At 39.4% G+C, this 18989-nt stretch overlaps 1 protein-coding gene across 3 annotated transcripts in view; it reads left to right on the top strand.

The window, feature by feature from the left end:
• The window catches only part of NAALADL2 (N-acetylated alpha-linked acidic dipeptidase like 2), a 1067904-nt gene that overhangs the window by 1025731 nt on the left and 23184 nt on the right, over positions 1-18989 (top strand). For all 3 annotated transcript variants that reach the window (XM_058661080.1, XM_058661082.1, XM_004591287.4), the window contains one exon: positions 2967-3165. In XM_058661080.1, coding sequence (XP_058517063.1) covers positions 2967-3165 — 199 coding nt within the window. The remainder of the gene's footprint in view (positions 1-2966; positions 3166-18989) is intronic.

The following is an 18989-nucleotide window of genomic DNA, read 5'->3' as shown; positions in this document are numbered from 1 at the left end:
AAAGTAATAACACAAATATTTTATTTGAACTTCACAATTCTGTGACAGCTAATTTTATGGTTCAGTTATACACTTGTTTGATTTCCTTTGCTAAAAATATTTACAAAAACTTATTTTGAATGAATGAAAGACAAAAATATCAAACCTGTTGAGATGTAGCATGAGCAGTATTGAAAAGGCTATTGATCTTGTATTTTGTGTGAATGTTGCCTTGTATCAGAGAGAACATGTGATATTTGTCCTTTGGGGATTGACTTGTTTCACTGAGGAAAATCATCTCTAGTTGGGAGAGTGCTTTCTATGTTTTTCTTGATAGTCTGATCATTTCTAAGTATAGATTTATGTACTTGTTCCATTTTGAGCTGATTTTTGCATGAGGTGACAGGTGGGCCTCTTGCTTCCTTTGCAGGCTTCTATCCAGTTGTCCCAACAGCATTTGTTGAGGAGACTGGACTTTTCCCCTGCACTTTTCAGTTCTTTTATTGAAGATTAATTGGCTGTACATGTGTGGGCTCCCCTCTGCAGTTTCTATTCTGTTTCATTGATCTTCTCTATCTCTGTACCAGAATCAGACTGTTTTGATAAACATTGCTTTGTAGCATATCTTGAGGTTTGGAATCATGATTTTTCCTGCTTGGTTTTTATTCTTCAGGATAACTTCGGCTTTTCATGGTCTCTTGCGTTTTTCTTATTCATTTCCTCCCTGACTCATAGGTCACACAATAGCATCATTTGCTTGAGGAAAGTTTTGATTTTTTTTTTCGGTTTTCCAGGTACACATTGGTCATTCAATAACATGTTATTTAACTTCATGTTGCAAAAATTTCCATTCTTCTATGTTGTTGATTTGTTTTATGTCTTTTCATTGAAGGGATGTATAGCAAATATGTAGTAGAAATTATCACAGATGTGAAGATACAATGCAGTGTGCATCTCAACTTCCAAATCAAAGTTGGAATTGCAATGAAACTTTTGAATGCATCTTGACAATAGGATGCTGGACTCTGCCATTATCCAAGCCCTCAGTGTCAGAATACACTTAAATAGCAGAATGATGGACTTTTGACTGAATGTGAAAGACTGTACTAACGTAATGAGATTGGGCAAATTAGTGAAGGGGAGGGATTTGGGGAGGGAAATCCAAGAGTCTATGGGACTGTACCATGGAATAATAAAATAAATTTTTAAATAGATAAAAATGTAAAAAAATACTTTATTTACTTGAAAGTCAAACTTACAGAGAGGAAGAGATTGAGAGAAAAAGAGATTGTCCATGCATTTGTTTATCCCATAACCGTCGTTGTAAGCTTGGGATATTTAGGTCAAAGCTGGAAGCTTGGAAATGTATCTGTGTCTACCAGCTTAGTGACAGGGGTGCTGAATCATCAGTACAGTTGTGCCAAGAACTGGCACTATTATGGAAAACTGGCTTTACAGGTGGCGGATAATTATCTTTGGCATGACATGGGCCCATTTCCCTGTCCAGAGTATATAGCTTTTATGTAATGTTTCTTAAACCTTTTTATGAATTGAATAATCTGAGCAACTTGCTGAAATAGATTCTTGGCTTTACCTCTGAGATACAACAGGTCAGGGCATTTACATTTCAGGAAGACTAGCTATTTGGAGAGTTGGCCACCTCTGACCTCACTTGAAGAGAGTCCTTTGTGATTGTATGCTTTGCCCAAGGCTGCCCTTAATAAATGCTTCATCAGAACTATTTCCATCTGTCCATCCACCTGTCTCAATTTCATGCCTTCAGAACTGCTAGCTTGGATTTTTCAGGCCCATGATCATTCATTAGCATGACTTGAACTAATTCTCTTCAATCACGCATGACCTGCAAGAGTCAGTTGTGCCTCGTCTGTTAATGAGACTAGGCGTTGTCACTAAGAATCATCTCACATAAAGACAGATTCTGATGGAAATGCTCTTCCCAATGGTATGATTAAGTGAAATCTTAAGTGCCGTCAGTTGGGAAGGAACCATTCACCCTGAGAGTATTAATCATTTAATCTCTGTTAAAAAAAATTAGGTATTTACTATTGTTATGTTCATTTTACACCAAGAATCAGCAACTTAATTAATATTACAAAGATACTAACTGTTGGAATGGGGACTTAACTATTGGTGGACTAGCTCAGGAGTTCGTGGTCTACTCCACTAGTTTTAACTTTTTCATAGTCAAGAGAAATTTCTTGTGAACCTTTTGCTATCACCACTCATATCAGAATGACATCCAGTAAGTTTTACAAGCAAATGGGAAAAAATATAAATATATATCATCCCCAAAACAAACCAATAAAACAGCACAGAGGCTATATTTTTCAGTGTGTTTTTTAAATCGAAGGAATATTTCAACTGGACCAGACCTAAAAAATTTTAGTAAAGAAAAAAGAGCCCAATAGACACATAAAATCACAAGGTAATATATCTTACGTTCTCAGAAGAAAGCAAATTCTTTACTTATTTTTTCCTTTGAAATAAAAGATAATCTCAAGGTAAGTATGTATTTTTCAGTCATACATGTAGACTCCTAATAATGGTCAGCTAATTACATTCTTAAATTCCTATAAAATTTGTTTAAAAATATGCAGTTGCAATAAAATGGACATCATGATAAAATGTTTATCATGATCAAATTATTCAATGCAGTGAGCAAAGCATAGCTAGCTCTCACAATCTAAATACTATATTAATAGAAACAAGAAACCTAATTTAATACAAAAACAAGTCTAGGCAAAATATTTGTGGCAGAGGAAACATACCATCAACATATACTTGATATTGAATCTTTCCCATGACAGATAAGAATCAGTGTAGTGTACTTTTGTTTTTGTCAAGTAACAGAGAGAATGTCATCTTTACCCTATTGTCTGCCTTGTATGAAGCTTAGAGTCATGATTGTGCAATATTTCAGTATTGAAGGATGCCTGTTACAACATGTGTTCATTTCTCTTCATCAGGTGATCAGTTTGGTACTCAACAGCTGCTAGCTATGGCATCACGCTTGCGGGAGACTACTGAACTATTCCAGTCAGATGAGATGCGACCTGCAAATGATCCCAAGGAGAGAGCGCCCATCCGGGTCCGAATGCTGAATGACATTCTCCAAGAAATGGAGAAGAACTTCCTGGTGAAACAGGTGCCTCCAGGCTTTTATAGGTAAGCTATATGTCTGAAAATGTATCGTTTTATTTTCAGAATAAGTACCTTCTGTGACAGTGCCACTGTAAAAGGAACTGTATAGCAGTTAGTACATTTACAATTTGAGTAAAATTTTCATGTGAATAACATCTCTAGCGGTGTTTCGATATTAAAAAATGAGCACTGGACATCATGGCAGATGGCCGACATAGGAGGAAGACTGTGAGAGAGCTCACAGACAGAGAGGGCTAGAACGTGACAAAAGAGTAAGTGGAGCAGCATAGAACTACAGGGAGAAGAACATGAAGTTCTCTGGACAGTGTGGAAACAAAAAAATCCACACAACTCGGAAGAGCAACCAGGGAAAAACAAAAGAAAGGGCAGGGGAGACGACTTTACGCTCCTGACCTGCTGAGTCACCTCTGAGTGCAGACAATGAAAGCCACAGACCGATCCGCAGACCGTCCCGCAAACCGACCCGCAAACCAACCCGCAGACTCAGTGGCCGTGAGGACTGGCGGTGATTGGGACCCGCTGGCATCTGCTCACCCTGGTCACCAGGACCCTGAATCACCATCACCGGGACCTGCCGGCATCCGCCCACCCTGGTCGCCAAGCCCCGCCGGGACCTGCCCCCGCCGCAGCCTCCAGGTTCCAGCCGCCTGCACCCGCCACGAGCAGCAGCGGACACAGCAGTCGGGAGACGCACCTGCGGCGAGGATTCCGACCAGAGGAAGAGGCAGACTGCAAGAACCTGAGGTTTGAGTGAGTTGGGTGGGGACAGTGGTGGGTTGGAGGCTTCGGGAGTTGGCCCCCTAGGGGCATGCACAGAGCCTGAACACAATTGGTGCTCGTCTCCCCGCCCCTCCCCCACCCCCAGACTCCAGCGTCTAGAGACACAGGGCAAGTGCCTTGAAACTGCCAAAACTGTGTCTGGGAGAAAGGCAAAAGGCACACTGGATACTCCCCCGTGCCTTTGCGGTCTGGCACTCAGCTGGGCGGTGCTATCCCACAGGAACCCAAGCACGCCTCTGGGCTGGGCAGTCCCGTGCTAGCGCTGGGGTGGTCGGTCCCCTGCAAGCGCTGGGGTGGGCGGGCCTGCGCAGGAGGCGCTTCCAGAGAGCACCTGGAACACCCCACGCCCTATAGTCCCGTGCTCCGAGCCCTGTGATCCCGCGCACAGGGGGCGCGCACAGAGAGTGCCTTCACTCCCCCACGCCCTGTGGTAGCATACCTGTAGGGGACTAGCTGAGAGTGCGCTTTGAATCCGCTGGGCCCTGGAAGTGGCGCCCTGAGGTCCAGTGTTCTGGAGACGCACCAAAAGTGCCTTGAAAATTCCCACACCCTGCTACTCCACGCCTGCAGACTCCGATCTCTACAGGATAGTGCTTGGAGACCCCTCAGCACACTGGTGCCTAGGTCTCTCAAAAAAGAAACACTAACACAATGGGAAGAAATACCAGAAAAGGTAATGATCCAGATGAGAGTGCCAACACCCTACCAATAAAGGATTGAGAGCCAATGTCTATTTCAGAGATGCGAGATGAAGACATAGAAGATCTACCAGACAAGGAATTCAAAAAAATAGTGTTAAAATATGTCAGAGACAATGAGAAGAATTGGGAGGACTTCAAGGAATTCAAGAACCACATAGCCTCAGAAATACAACAAATGAAAAGTAAAATCCTTGACTTAGAGCACAAAATTGAGAGCCTAACCAACAGAACAAATACAGCAGAAGAGAGGATCTCTGAAACAGAAGACACACAAAATGGTCATATCCAGCTCATTAAACAGCTGGAGACAAGTCTGAACAAAGCCAATAAGACCATACAAGAAATGAAAGACAACCTCAGAAAATCAAATATTAGGATTATTGGCCTTCCTGAAGGAGCGGAAAAAGAGTCAGGAATGCAAATGGTGCTCGACGAAATTACACAGGAAAACTTTCAAAACACTTGGAACATGAACCCAGCCCAAACCCAGGACGGTCAGAGGACTCCCAGCAGATATCACCCAAAGCGATCTTCACCCAGACATATGGTGCTCAAGTTCCACTCCAACGAAGACAATGAAAGAATCCTAAGACAAGTACGAAGCAGAGAAAAGATCACATACCGGGGAAAACCAATCAGAATCACTGCTGACTTCTCTGAAGAGACCTTACAAGCAAGAAGAGAATGGACAAAGATCTTCCAAATCCTGAATCAGAACAACTGTCAACCAAGAATATTGTACCCAGCAAAGATCTTATTCGTATTTGAGAACGAAATCAAATACTTCCACAGCAAAGAGAAATTAGAAGAATATGCCAGCACAAAACCAGCTCTACAAAATCTCCTTAGAAATGCACTAAATCCAGAAAAAAAGGAGGTGAATCATAAGCAAAGATGGCAAACAGGAAGATCTCCCCACTAAAGTCCACACAAGGAAGGGCAATTACACAGATATCAACACCCACAAAAACAAGTATGGCAGGGCAAAATCACAACCTCTCAATTTTAACTCTTAACACAAATGGCCTGAACTCACCAATCAAAAGGCATAGATTAACAGAATGGATTATCATACAGCACCCATCTATCTGTTGCCTACAAGAGACACATCTAACCAGAAGAGATTCGAAGAAGCTGAAAGTGAAAGGTTGGAAACAGATATTTCATGCCAATGGACGAGAAAAAATGGCTGGGGTAGCTGTCTTAATTTCAGATGATGTGGACTTCAATCTGACTCACATCAAAAAGGACAGGGAAGGATACTATATATTGGTGAAGGGACTGATCCATCAGGAAGTAATTACCATTGTGAACATATATGCACCAAATTCAAACGCACCTAGCTACGTGAAGTAATTACTTACGGACTTAAGGGGAGACATAGATATGCACACAATAATAGTGGGTGATCTTAACACCCCACTAACAACTATAGACAGATCAACAAAACAAAAACTCAACAAAGAAACAACAGAGCTCATACAAACAATAGAACAACTGGACTTGGTTGACATCTATAGAATTTTTTATCCTAAGGCCACAGATTATACATTTTTTTCAGCAGTGCATGGCACCTTCTCCAGGATCGACCACATGATAGGACACAAAGCAAACCTAAATAACTTCAAAAAGATAGGAATCATACCATGTACCCTCTCAGACCACCACAGAATGAAATTGGAAATCAGCAATTCAAAATGCCCCAGGAAATACAGAAACTCTTGGAGGCTGAACAATATGCTATTAAACGAACAATGGATCAGAGAAGAAATTAAAGATGAGATCAAAAAATTTATGGAAACCAATGAAAACTCTGACACAACATTCCAAAATTTGTGGGACACTGCCAAAGCAGTGCTACGGGGTAAACTCATCGCAATTGGAACTCATGTCAAGGCCCAAGAGAGGCGCCAAATACAGGAACTAAACACACACCTCCAGGAATTGGAAAAACAACAGCAGAAGAGCCCCACACACAATAGGAAACAAGAAATCATCAAAACAAGGGAGGAAATCAACCAGATAGAAATAAAAAAAACCATACACAAAATCAATGAATCAAAAAGCTGGTTTTTTGAGAAGATAAACAAGATAGACACCCCACTGGCCCAACTGACAAAGAAAAAACAAGAGAAGGCAAGAATTAACAGCATCAAAGATGAAAAAGGCAACATAACAACAGACACCGCATCCATTAAGGCCATAATTAGAAATTACTACAAAGCACTGTACTCCAACAAATCAGAAGATCACCAAGAAATGGAAAAGTTCTTAGACTTCTACCACCTGCCAAAACTTAGCCCAGAGGCAACAAACGACCTGAACAAACCCATAACTGAAGTAGAGATTGAATCAGTGATTAAAGACCTCCCAACAAAGAAAAGCCCAGGCCCAGACGGCTTCACTCCAGAATTCTACAAAACATTCCGAACAGAACTGACCCCAATCCTCTACAAACTCTTCAAAACAATAGAAAAAGAGGCAACCCTTCCAAACTCATTCTATGAAGCCAACATTACCTTAATCCCAAAACCAGACAGAAAACTAACAGAGAAGGAAAACTACAGACCTATCTCTTTGATGAACATTGATGCTAAGATTCTCAACAAAATCCTAGCCAACAGAATTCAAAAACACATCAGACAGATCGTTCATCCAGATCAAGTAGTATTCATCCCTGGAATGCAGGGATGGTTCAACATTCGCAAATCCATAAATGTGATACACCACATCCAAAAACTGAAAAACAAGAATCACATGATAGTATCAATAGACGCAGAAAAAGCTTTCGACAAAATCCAACATCACTTCCTACTAAAAACCCTAACCAAGGTAGGCATAGATGGAAAAATCCACAACATAATTAAAGCCATATATGAAAAACCCAACGCCAGCATCATACTGAATGGAGAAAAACTGGAACCCTTCCCATTGAGATCTGGAACAAGATAGGTATGTCCACTTTCTCCACTACTATTCAACATAGTCCTAGAGGTACTCGCTGAGGCCATAAGAAAAGAAAAAGAAATCAGAGGAATCCAAATGGGAAACGAAGAAGTTAAACTCTCAATATACGCAGATGATATGATTCTTTATGTAGAAGAGCCAAGAGACTCAATACAGAGACTGCTAGAACTTGTACGAGAGTTTGGTAGAGTGGCAGGGTACAAAATTAATGAACAAAAATCAACAGCCATAGTGTATGCAAACAGCCCCAAGATGGAAAAAGATCTAACCAGCAAGATACCATTCAAAATAACAGAGAAAAGTATGAAATATCTGGGAATAAATCTAACCAAAAATGTAGGAGACTTATTTGAAGAAAACTACAAACTACTTAAAAAAGAAATTGAACAAGACCTCAAAAGATGGAGTAACATCCCATGCTCCTGGATAGGTAAAATCAATATCATTAAAATGTCTGTACTGCCAAAAACAATATATACATTCAACGCAATCCCAATCAGATTGCCCAAAACATTCTTCATGGAACTGGAAACAATGATCCAAAGGTTCATCTGGAAGCACAAAAAACCACGGATAGCTAGAACCATCCTGTAGAACAGGAAGTTAGCAGGGGGAATCACAGTTCCGGACCTCTGGACATACTATAGGGCAGTGGTTATCAAAACAGCGTGGTACTGGCACAAAGATAGAGAGGAAGATCAATGGAGCAGAATAGAAACACCAGAAGGAAACCCACACAGATACAGCCAAATAATCTTTGACAAAAAGACAAACGACAATCCAGGCAAATGGGAAGGTCTGTTCAATAAATGCTGTTGGGACAACTGGTTGATAGCCTGCAGAAACAAAAAAATAGAACCACATCTCTCACCATACACTAAGATCAGATCTAAATGGATAACAGATCTAAACCTACATCCAGAAACCTTCAAGCTTTTGGAAGAAAATGTTGGAAACACTGGAACACTTAGGGGTAGGCCCTCACTTCCTAAAAAAGACTCCAAATGCAGTAGAAATCAGGACCAAAATAAACAATTGGGACCTCATCAAACTAAGAAGCTTCTGTACAGCTAGAGAAACAATCAACAAAGTAAAAAGGCAACCCACAGAATGGGAGAAGATCTTCGCACACAACATAGGTGATAGAGGGCTGATCTCCAGAATATACAAAGAGCTACAAAACAACCAAAATGTCAAAACAAACAAGCCACTCAAGAAATGGGCACGGGAAATGGGCAAACACTTCACAAAGGAACAAACCCAAATGGCAAATAAGCATATGAAAAAATGCTCAAGTTCCCTGGCAATAAGGGAAATCCAAATTAAAACATCAATGAGGTACCACCTAACGCCAGTAAGACTGGCCCACATGAATAAAAGCACCAACAACACTTGTTGGCGAGGTTGCGGGGAAAAGGGAACCCTACTCCACTGCTGGTGGGGCTGCAGGCTCGTGCAGCCTCTATGGAAATCAGTATGGAGAATATTCAAACATCTCAAATTCAACATACCGTATGATCCAGCAATAGCACTCCTAGGAATATATCCAGAACACTTGTTTTATGAGAAACCAACATGCACTCCTATGCTCATAGCAGCACAATCAGTAATTGCAAAAACATGGAAGCAACCAAAATGCCCATCAACAGAGGATTGGATAAGAAAGCTATGGTTCATCTACTCCATGGAATACTACTCGGCTATTAAAAAAAACAAAATGCAGTTCTTTGTGGCCAAATGGGCCAAACTGGAAACCATAATGCTAAGGGAAATGAGCCAATCCCAAAAGGTTAAATACCACATGTTTGCCTTAATTTAAGATGATATGATGTTATGTATAACATGTTATGTTTTGAATGTTATATGTTGTGTATAAACTAAAATTGAAGTATAGGTGAGGTGGTCACAGAAGGTGACTGGGAACTCGCATTTACTTTTAACATATTGGTTACTCATTACTATGTCAATTAATTCCATAATGATGTAAATTTTTGCTGATGGTATGTTGGAGCTTTCAATTGACTGGGATGATACTCTGCTGGCTCTGTCTTCAGACCAGAGAGGGTATACCTAAGAAGCCGTTGAACTTGACTGGACAATAAGATGCTGGACTCTATGTTTGGTATACGCTTGCAATGGGGGAATCTCAACTGAACTTGAGCTGTGGTTATGCAACAAGGTGGAGGAATCCACCATGGTGGGAGGGTTTGGGGAGGGGTGGGGAGAACCCAAGTATCTATGTAATTGTGTCACATAATACAATGTAATTACTGAAGTTAAATAATAAATAATTTAAAAAAATGAGCACTGTTCATTAAATGTTATTTTGTACAAAGTAATTGACAATTTTGTGTTTACTCTGTACATTGACAATTGCACAATTTTGAGGTTTAAGCTTTATGTCATCTTGTCATATCAAAATTTATGCTCTGAATTTTTCTCTCCCAAAAAGAATATGCTTATAAGGACTGACGAAAGTATGGTATGATTGGATATTTTCCATTACTTTTCACAATGACTTGTATGCCATGAATAAAGTATGAAGTGTGTTGCTTTATAGCATATTTCAATGGTTCAGGTAAAATTCATGATAATCCTGGGATAAGTACCAATCAGATACACCAAAATAAATTTGTTTAATCTGCTTATTCTGTTTGAGTTAACGAAAAGAATGAAAGTTATGTATCCCTTCAATAATTTTAGTACAAGTTCAATAGAGTATAAATACTGTGGACCATAAGCTATTAGTCAGAAAATTTTTTATATGAATTGGAACAGTATAATAATCAGTATTTTGAGCGTTGGACAACTGGAATATCAGTTACACAACTATAATCATATTATTTACAGAGAGGGAAATTCATTGTCCATCCAGGGCAGAAAAACATTCTCTTTTCCTCTCATAATGCATGGTAATGTGAACTGAGACCACAGATATTGTTGAAGGGCTAATAGAAAGTTTAGTGAACACATGTTCAAATCTTACTCAGGTCTTCCCTATCAAGTGCAAGCAACAATTAAGACAAATGAGGAAAGTGTAGTGTATTATATCATAAGATAAATGTGAAAGAAATAGAATTTGCAAGATATATCTCAAAAGAATAATTTAGCCACTCTAAAAATTCTTGTATTGCTGGCTCTAGCTAATTATCCCCCCCCCCCCATGGCAGTTATTACACCCAGCATACCCTACTTTACTCCAGGGCTCTTTCTGCTTACCCATTTCTGCCATGAAACATTTCCTTTATATGTCTTTTTAAATATTTTATTTGCTTATTTGGGGGACAGAGAGATAGACAGGTGCAGAGAGATAATAAAGAGAAAGACAAAGCAATAATAATATAATTCTAGAAAATAAAGATAAAGCAACTCCAAAATTGTTTTAAAGCCATCATAGTCCTGATAGCAAAGCCTCAGGAGTTCAAGAACAAACATACAAGATGCTCCTTGGTCACTTACATCCCATTTCATAGTGCCTGAGTTCAAGGGCAAGCTGTGCTTTGGACTGCAGCATCCTGCTCTATAAGCCCCGAGAGGCAGTGACCATGTGTCAAAAGCTCGGGTCTTCACTAGCCATGGGGGTGACAAGGACCACATTCTGAGCTACTGGGTCTGAGCTGGCTGCTTTTCCTATTACCAAATGAAATAAAATGCACACTTTGGATGGAATTTCTTTCTCTCTCCGTGTGTCTCTGTCTTTCAAAACACACACAAAAGTACAAAGAAGGAGAAGGAGGGGGGGAATGGGGAGGAGGAGGGAGAGGAAGAGGAGAAGAAGAGATACACTGTGGTCCTAATTAAGGCAAATACAAAATTCTTCACTAAATTTATAATAAATCAGATTCACAACAAAAGTGAAAATAAAATATGAATCATTCGATTTATTTCCACTTTCGGTTTTGTGTGTCTTTTCTACCATTGACCTGCCTGTTAGGGTTAAGGGCTGGTGGCTGAATTTCAGTATCTAATTTTTTGCAGCAGCAGTTTGGAAGTTTGTGTGGCTGGGCAACTTAATTGCTTATTTAGGAACATGAGAGGAAAAACAAAACCACCCAGCTGTTTCTTGGGGGCCATGGTCAATTAAGCAACTTAGGAAAAGCTTCTGGCTCCAGGGAGGTGACTAAAATTCATATATTCTATGGTCAAAAGTGGCCACAGTCCTCAAGGGGTGTTTTCTGGATGCTTGCCAGAGCTTAGACTTCATGGGTGGAGACACTTGGTTGCTTTTAGAGCAGCCAAGGGCTGCTGTAATGTCATCTACACAGGTTGTGCTACCAAGTGCTGTGCTGGGCAGTTAGGACATAGTTGGGATTCTTAACTGACTCACAGAAATGAATCTGTAGAGTTATTAGGAACAGCAACTTGACAAAACCTCTCAAATGGGTGGATCTCAAGGTGACTTCATATAGGCAAAGCCTGGAAGCAGGGAGGTGCAGTTTTCTGGCGGGCTAGGCTTTCTCTCCAGAGGAAGACGCTGCTCCAAAGTTAGCCAGGACTTCTGAGGGTTACTAAGAGTCAGCATCAGTACATGCCTCAGGTATCTGCGGCATTAGTTGGGACCTAATATGTAGCTACAGCAAAGCTTCCTCTTGGACCATGGTGGATTTAAACATAACAACAATAAAACATGCTCTGGCATAGTTTCTTATTCTGTAGCATGCGTGCACTCTCTATTCTGCGGTCTCTAATTCTGTGCTGGGTCACTGTCCTTTTTTCCAGGAGGTGGGATTTTTATCCTTGTTCTGCTGGCCAGAGTCGGGGAAGGGAGGCTAGAGTCAGTTCTCTGGCTTTCTGGCTAATGAAAATTCAGAGGCTCAGTCAGCAGGTACAGGTTAGAAATCGTAATTACAGAGCTCTGCCCAACACTGGATTTCACCACGCCAGGCCTGTTACAGTCTGGTACCACTGCCTGGATTTAACACCTTCTTGGCCCTCCCATTTCTCTCCACACTGAGCTTGTGGTTCCCTTCCTGCCATCTTCATTGAGTGTTTCTGCCATTGTCACACTCATCACAAGCACCGGGACCTTTCATCTGACATCTTCAGCCCTTTTAAAGATACACTGTTACATGAAAGTAATGTCATGATGGAGAGATGACCAATGGATTGTCTTCCTCAGCTGCCATCCTCTGGCTCCTCTAGCCTGTATGTTTTGAGAAATGTGCAAGAATATGTATTCATCTTTACAGCCACATACAAAAATAGCTTCATGCCTTAAAAAAATTCTTCTGTTCATTTACTCATGACTTCCTTCCTTTCCTCTGTACCTCCAGCATCCGTTACCTTTTTATTGTCTGCAACTCTTGATCCTTACAGTATGTTATGAAATTGGAGTCATGCAATATATAAACTTGTTAGATTGGCTTGTTTCGCTTAGCAATGTACATTAATATTAATACCATTACAGTACTCTTTATATCCTTTGTTCATTCAAAAAAGGTGTCACTTACTTTTTCTTTGATGAGTTTTTAGAGTTCTTATTTTGTATTTTAGGTATCATTCTCTACCAAGTATGTGTTCACAAAGATGTTCTTCCATGCTATGACTTATCCTTGGATTTTGTAGCAGAGTCTTTTGCAGAGTAGAAGCTTTTTCATTTTAATAAAATCTAATGTACCTTTTTCTCATGTATTGTGTTTTTTGTATTGTATCTAAGAAGTCATGCTAAGCCTGAACTCACCTAAATTTTCTCGTGTTTCCTTCTGAATGTTTGATATTTTGCATTTACATTTATATCTATAATCCATTTCGAGATAATTTTTGTGAGGGGTATAATATTTGGATCTGAATTCTTTTATTTTCTTGTTTGTTTAACGTAATGTCCCATTACCCAATATTGTTTGTTAACCTACTGTCCTTTCCCAATGAATTTCTTTTATTCTTTTGCCATACAATCTACATTTACTATTGGGTTTTGTTCTCAGCAATTCTCTTGATCATAGGACAGTTTTCATTTTAACATAATGGAACAATGATACTGTAGGAGAAGCAGCGGTTGTGGAATTTATAAAACTAGGAAAATGTTAGAGTATGAACCTTTTTTTGGAAAGATTTATTTACTTTTGTTTGAAAAGCAAATTTTACAAGGAAGGAAAGACTAAGAAATGTCTGCCATCTGCTGGTTCACTCCTCAGATGGCTGCAGAGACCAGAACTGAGCCGATCCGAAGCCAAGCGCTGGATCTCCCACATGTGTTAACGGTCGCGAGGCCTTGGGCCATCATGAGCTGCTTTACCACGGTGTAGGAAGAGAGGTAGATGAGACGCAGAGCATCCAGGACATGAAAGCACTGTGGGTAGAAGGGTAGCCTGTTTTGCCACCGCTCCAGCTCTCTACATTTTACTTTTAACTTCTGTCTTACTTTTGAGATGACCTGTAACAGATTAATTAGTGTCTCTAAAGAACAATTTCTCAGGAAATCTCAGAGAGTTATTAATATTAGATTAAAATTAGATCAAAAGAGGATAAAATATGAGAAAACAATATCAGAAGTACAGAATCCTCTGCAATACTACACAATGAAATAATTTTATATTATTCTTCTGCTATTACTTCAGATTCTGATAATATTTTCATGGCCAATGTCTTCCAAGAGAGAAAGAAAAGATCTACAAACCAAATGATCTCCATTCTCTGTCTCCAGGCTGATTTTAGTGATATGTTTCTTTTAGTGGTAATTTTCAATGTGCAAGCTTTCTGTTAGCTAACGCTACCTGCTTGCCGGTTGAGGTGGTCTCAACACGCCACAAAAAACAGATTTTATGTTTTTGTGTTCTTTTGATGCGGAAGTAGAATTAGGTTTGTTGGTGGGGGTGTAAATAGTATATTTAGATTGCATTAGCTTCTAAAATAAACAAGTATTCTGCATGATATACCTTTTCACAGAGAAACTTTCTTCCAAATCACTTTTTTAGATGTATGGGGAATGCTGTGGTAAGCATTGCTACATTTTATTGCGTATTTTTCCACTTGTTTTAAGTTCAGAAATTTTTTTTAATTAGTTACTTTATATTATGTGACAGTTTCATAGGTACTGGGATTCTCCCCACCCCTTCCCAAACCCTCCCCCATGGTAGATTCCTCCACCTTGTTGCATAACCACAGTTCAAGTTCAGTTGGGATTCCCTCATTGCAAGCATATACCAAACATAGAGTCCAGCATCTTATTATCCAGTCAAGTTCAACGGCTTCTTAGGTATACCCTCTCTGGTCTGAAGGCAGAGCCAGCAGAGTATCGTCCCAATCAATTAACAGCTCCAACATCAGCAACAATCCAGGTACGATGAGGCTGGTGCAGAGTCCACTGATTGACATAGTCCATCATAGAGTCTCCCCTTGTCCAGTATTTCCCTGCCAACATATAGCTGAGGTAGTTGATTGATCTACTCCATCTTCCATCTTTTCTTGGTTAATGTTCTGATTCCTCCATTTCGATTGAGGGGACCCCCAAAGAAACTTTGAGGTGTTCCCAGACCAGGTTCCTATATGTACTAGGAAGCAAAATGCCCGCCACATTCCATCACCCCAATCAGCTGGTGGTTGCAACTGCTGGATTGGTTCTATTCTCAGCCCTGACCTCCACCGGAACCAATGAGTATTGCAATACTCCATCCTGGCTCTGCCCATCACACACTCGGCCCTCACCTAAACCAGCTATATGTGGGTATGGACGAGCCATGCCTGGGCTGAAACTTCCAACAGCAGGAACAAGAATGGGTTGAAGACCAGTTAAGAAAGGCCACTGCTCCTGCTGGGACAAGAGATGAAATGAGCAGTGCTGGCCGATAGACCTGCTAGTATGTGTGAAACCTGACACCAGGAGGGGGTCTGATGATGGAACCTGAACAGCTCCTCTGACAGGACACTGACCCTACAAATAAGCGCAGGAAGCATGGAGGTAAACAACCCAGAAGAGGCTATGAAAAGTGTCCCACTGGCATACATTTGGCTCGGGTTGGGGGCGGACCAGGCTGAGTCAGTTCGTGTCATCCACTGGCAAGTCCGAGTGCTGGAGCTGGGTAAGGGTCGGGCCAGGTTCGGTTGTGAGAAAAACAGTACACAACACAAAATGCCAAGGCGAGGCGGCCTGTGCCTGTTAGGAATGCAGCACCCAATCAGCACACCTCCCACTGGTTTAAGTTCAGAAATTTTAACCGCACTTTAGATTTTAATATCAGTGATTCCATGATTAAAATGAATTAACTTATGGATGTGCACATTTTCTTATTTATTTGAGCAGTTCCTGACCTCATCTCAAATACCACAATATTTGCGGGTGTGGGTTCATGCGGCCGCTGCTGTGTCCCTACTGTTTTCTCTCACCGTTTAACTGTTTAACACTCTAGGTAGTCTTAAAAATTGGGAAGAGTAAACATTTGTATCTCTTCTATTTTAAGTGACTGGACTAAACTACACAGATATGGAAGATTTTTTATTTAAAAATTTAGTATAAAGCAGAAAACTACAATATTGCCCAACTACACATTTCCAAAATAGGTCTGGCAAAGTTTTTTCTGTTAACAGGCAACTGCAATATTTTAGGACATGATGCATTAGCATACCTTTTTATTCTTATATTTTGTAGAATATTTTCATAAGTCCCATATTTAGTCATGGTGCAGATTTAAGGTGGCAGCAGATAAATAGCAAAATATAATTAGATTTTTCATTTCTCCCTTCTCATTCAGTTTCCCTGCCTCCCTAGTTATGGTTAGGTAGGGTTTTGAAAGATTTTACCAAGGATAGAAAATTTGATGTGACTTTCGAGTGGAGACTCAAAGATCTAAAAGTTTATTTCACAGTGGTTTAGATTTGTGGGATATTCAGAAAAAAGAAAAAAAATAAAAGGCAAGCCGACATGAGGTAGTGTCTGTATCTGGCTTCAAGACAGATACAGGGCTCTAAGGGAAAGCCAACACTCTCAAGCACCACTGTTAGCACTGAATTAAACGCTAACTATTTTTGAAAGCTATTGGTTATGCTCTAATTCTTATTGTTGCATCTAAATAAACAATAATTTAGCTGCTTCTTGATGTAACAGTTATCTTTGCACTTACAATGTCATGAATATGTTTTTGGAAAAAAATCTTTGGAGTTCCAGTAGTCATAATTGCAAAAGTAGATACAAAGCTCGCTAGTAACTTGAAGAGCATTGTCTGCGTATGGACAAGCTGCACATGTGCGTCACTGTGTTATATCCTTATCAAAGGTTCATGATAAAGGACGTTCTTCCACGGATAGATGGAATGGGGACCCTTGGAACCTAACAAAAACCAATGTAAATTTTCCATTACCATCCTTGAAGGCAGGGACATAGCAATGTGAAGTGAATGTCAGAAAGTTGCTGCCTTGAAACAGGAATAAACAAAGAAAGTAATCCATTCAAAGTACATTTTATACACATAAGCTTTCAACACGTTGTTTTGCAAAATTGTGGTAACTAGTTTACACTTAGGCAAGAAACGGCATTAGACTATTAAAAAGCACATTTCTGAGATAAACTATGATGGTTTTTCTAGCTACATATTCTTGACATTTGTTTGAGTTTAAGGATGTAAGAAATTAAAATCTAAGCCACCAAAAACATTTCAGAATAATAGTAGTCTTATTATATAGCTTTCACAGTGTTTTAATTAGAGTCTGTTATATAAGCACTAATAAAACCTCATGTTCAGGGTTGGCTTGGGGTAATGACTACTTGGCTGCAGTTGTATTTTTTCTTTCAGTGAGGAGTGGGTGGTCTGAACAGAATTAAAATCTCACCATTGTTTCTCTTGTCATTAATTCTGCCAGTAATGCCTCTGGTTTCCTTAGGACAAAATAATTAGTGATTAAGAATTACCATAAGGCTTTTAAAACATTGGTAATAGTGGTCATTTGCACAAAAGAATCTGTACACTAACACAGAGTTTTATAATCTACACAATGTGGTATTTTCAAAAGAAGGTTGAAGACCTGGCATATATAAAAAAAATACTTAAACTGTTGATCATTAATAAGCATTCTATTTTACCCTCTTATGAATAAACATATACATTGGCTTAGTAACTATGTATCGCTTTCATAACTTTAAAAGTTAAACTTCTAAAAGGAACAAAAAAACAAAAACAAAACCAAAAAAGCTCTTCAGTTTTAAATGCAATGAAATCCAAGTACTAAAATTCAGGCTTCGTCTTTTGTATCACTGATTTTGTTAACATTAAAAGAAAACAGTGTGTCTTACTGTGACAAATAATGTTCTAATGCAGTTTGATTAGACATTTAAATATCTGTTTAAAATTTTGTATTGACAACAATGATACCGATTAGTCTGAAATTCAGCCTGCTGGAAATAAAATAGAAATTCTTGTGCATATATTCTTGAATTCATACAAAACACTCTAATGTTCCTTTCCATTTAATGTGAAATGAAAAAACAATATTATTATCATATTTGCAAGTTAAGATACAACATTTCAGTGTCTGAGAGTAAACTGTGATTTCATAATGTAATAGGAAAGAACTTGAAGTCTTACAATAATTCTTGTCACAAAGGAAGATATACTGTGCTGTATATTTTCCTTTATCACGTGTCACCCATGTAACAATTTTGCTGGATTGATTTGATTATCTTTAGAAAGATAAGAAAACTAAAGCTTAGAAAAGATTTTTTTTTTTATGGAAGAAACAGGATTTGAACCCCGTTTGTTTCCTCTGAAACCTCTGTGCTTTCAAATTACAGTGTCATTCATGTTTGATCGTATTATTCCTAGTGTAATCACAAGTCATCAATAAATTGTTAGGTTGTAGTATAAGTATAACCAAAACAATAGCAGTTTTGCTTGCTAAGTTTCATTTCTTTCATAATGGCAGAATTATATCTCTAACACTAATGGTTGCAAAAATAAGTATAATGAAACAACATTGGGAAAATGTTAGGTTCTATCTTCTTGAAGCAATATAATTTGAATACTATTGTCTGTTCCTTCTGGTGTTTATAAAACTTATGTGCAATTAAAAACAAATGGACATTTCTCTGCTTAATATCACTCATCACAAATAGAATTTTTGCATAAGTAAGAGTGTCATATAAAAGAGAGATGACTACATTGCCACTTTATAGATGCATATTTGTAACCAAAGGGCAACAGATTGGTGTTGCAGGACAATGCTGGGGTCCGGAATGAACACCTGTGTGTGAGCACCTGGTCACGTCCTGCCTTCTCTAGTTCTGTCCCAGCTGCTAGCAAATGTAGCTGAGAAGGCAGAAAATGTCTAAAGTCTTTTTGCCCCTGCTGTCCATGTGGGAGACCACACTGACATTCAAGCACCCTGGCTTCAGCCAGATAGATCTCAGGCATTGGGGGCCATTTGCAGAGTGAATTGTCTGTGTGTTTGCCC

This window comes from Ochotona princeps, chromosome 3 (genome assembly GCF_030435755.1).
Source record: "Ochotona princeps isolate mOchPri1 chromosome 3, mOchPri1.hap1, whole genome shotgun sequence".
Lineage (NCBI taxonomy): Eukaryota > Metazoa > Chordata > Mammalia > Lagomorpha > Ochotonidae > Ochotona > Ochotona princeps.
Note: the sequence above shows the minus strand (reverse complement) of the source record. Positions and strands in the feature narration are given on the sequence as shown.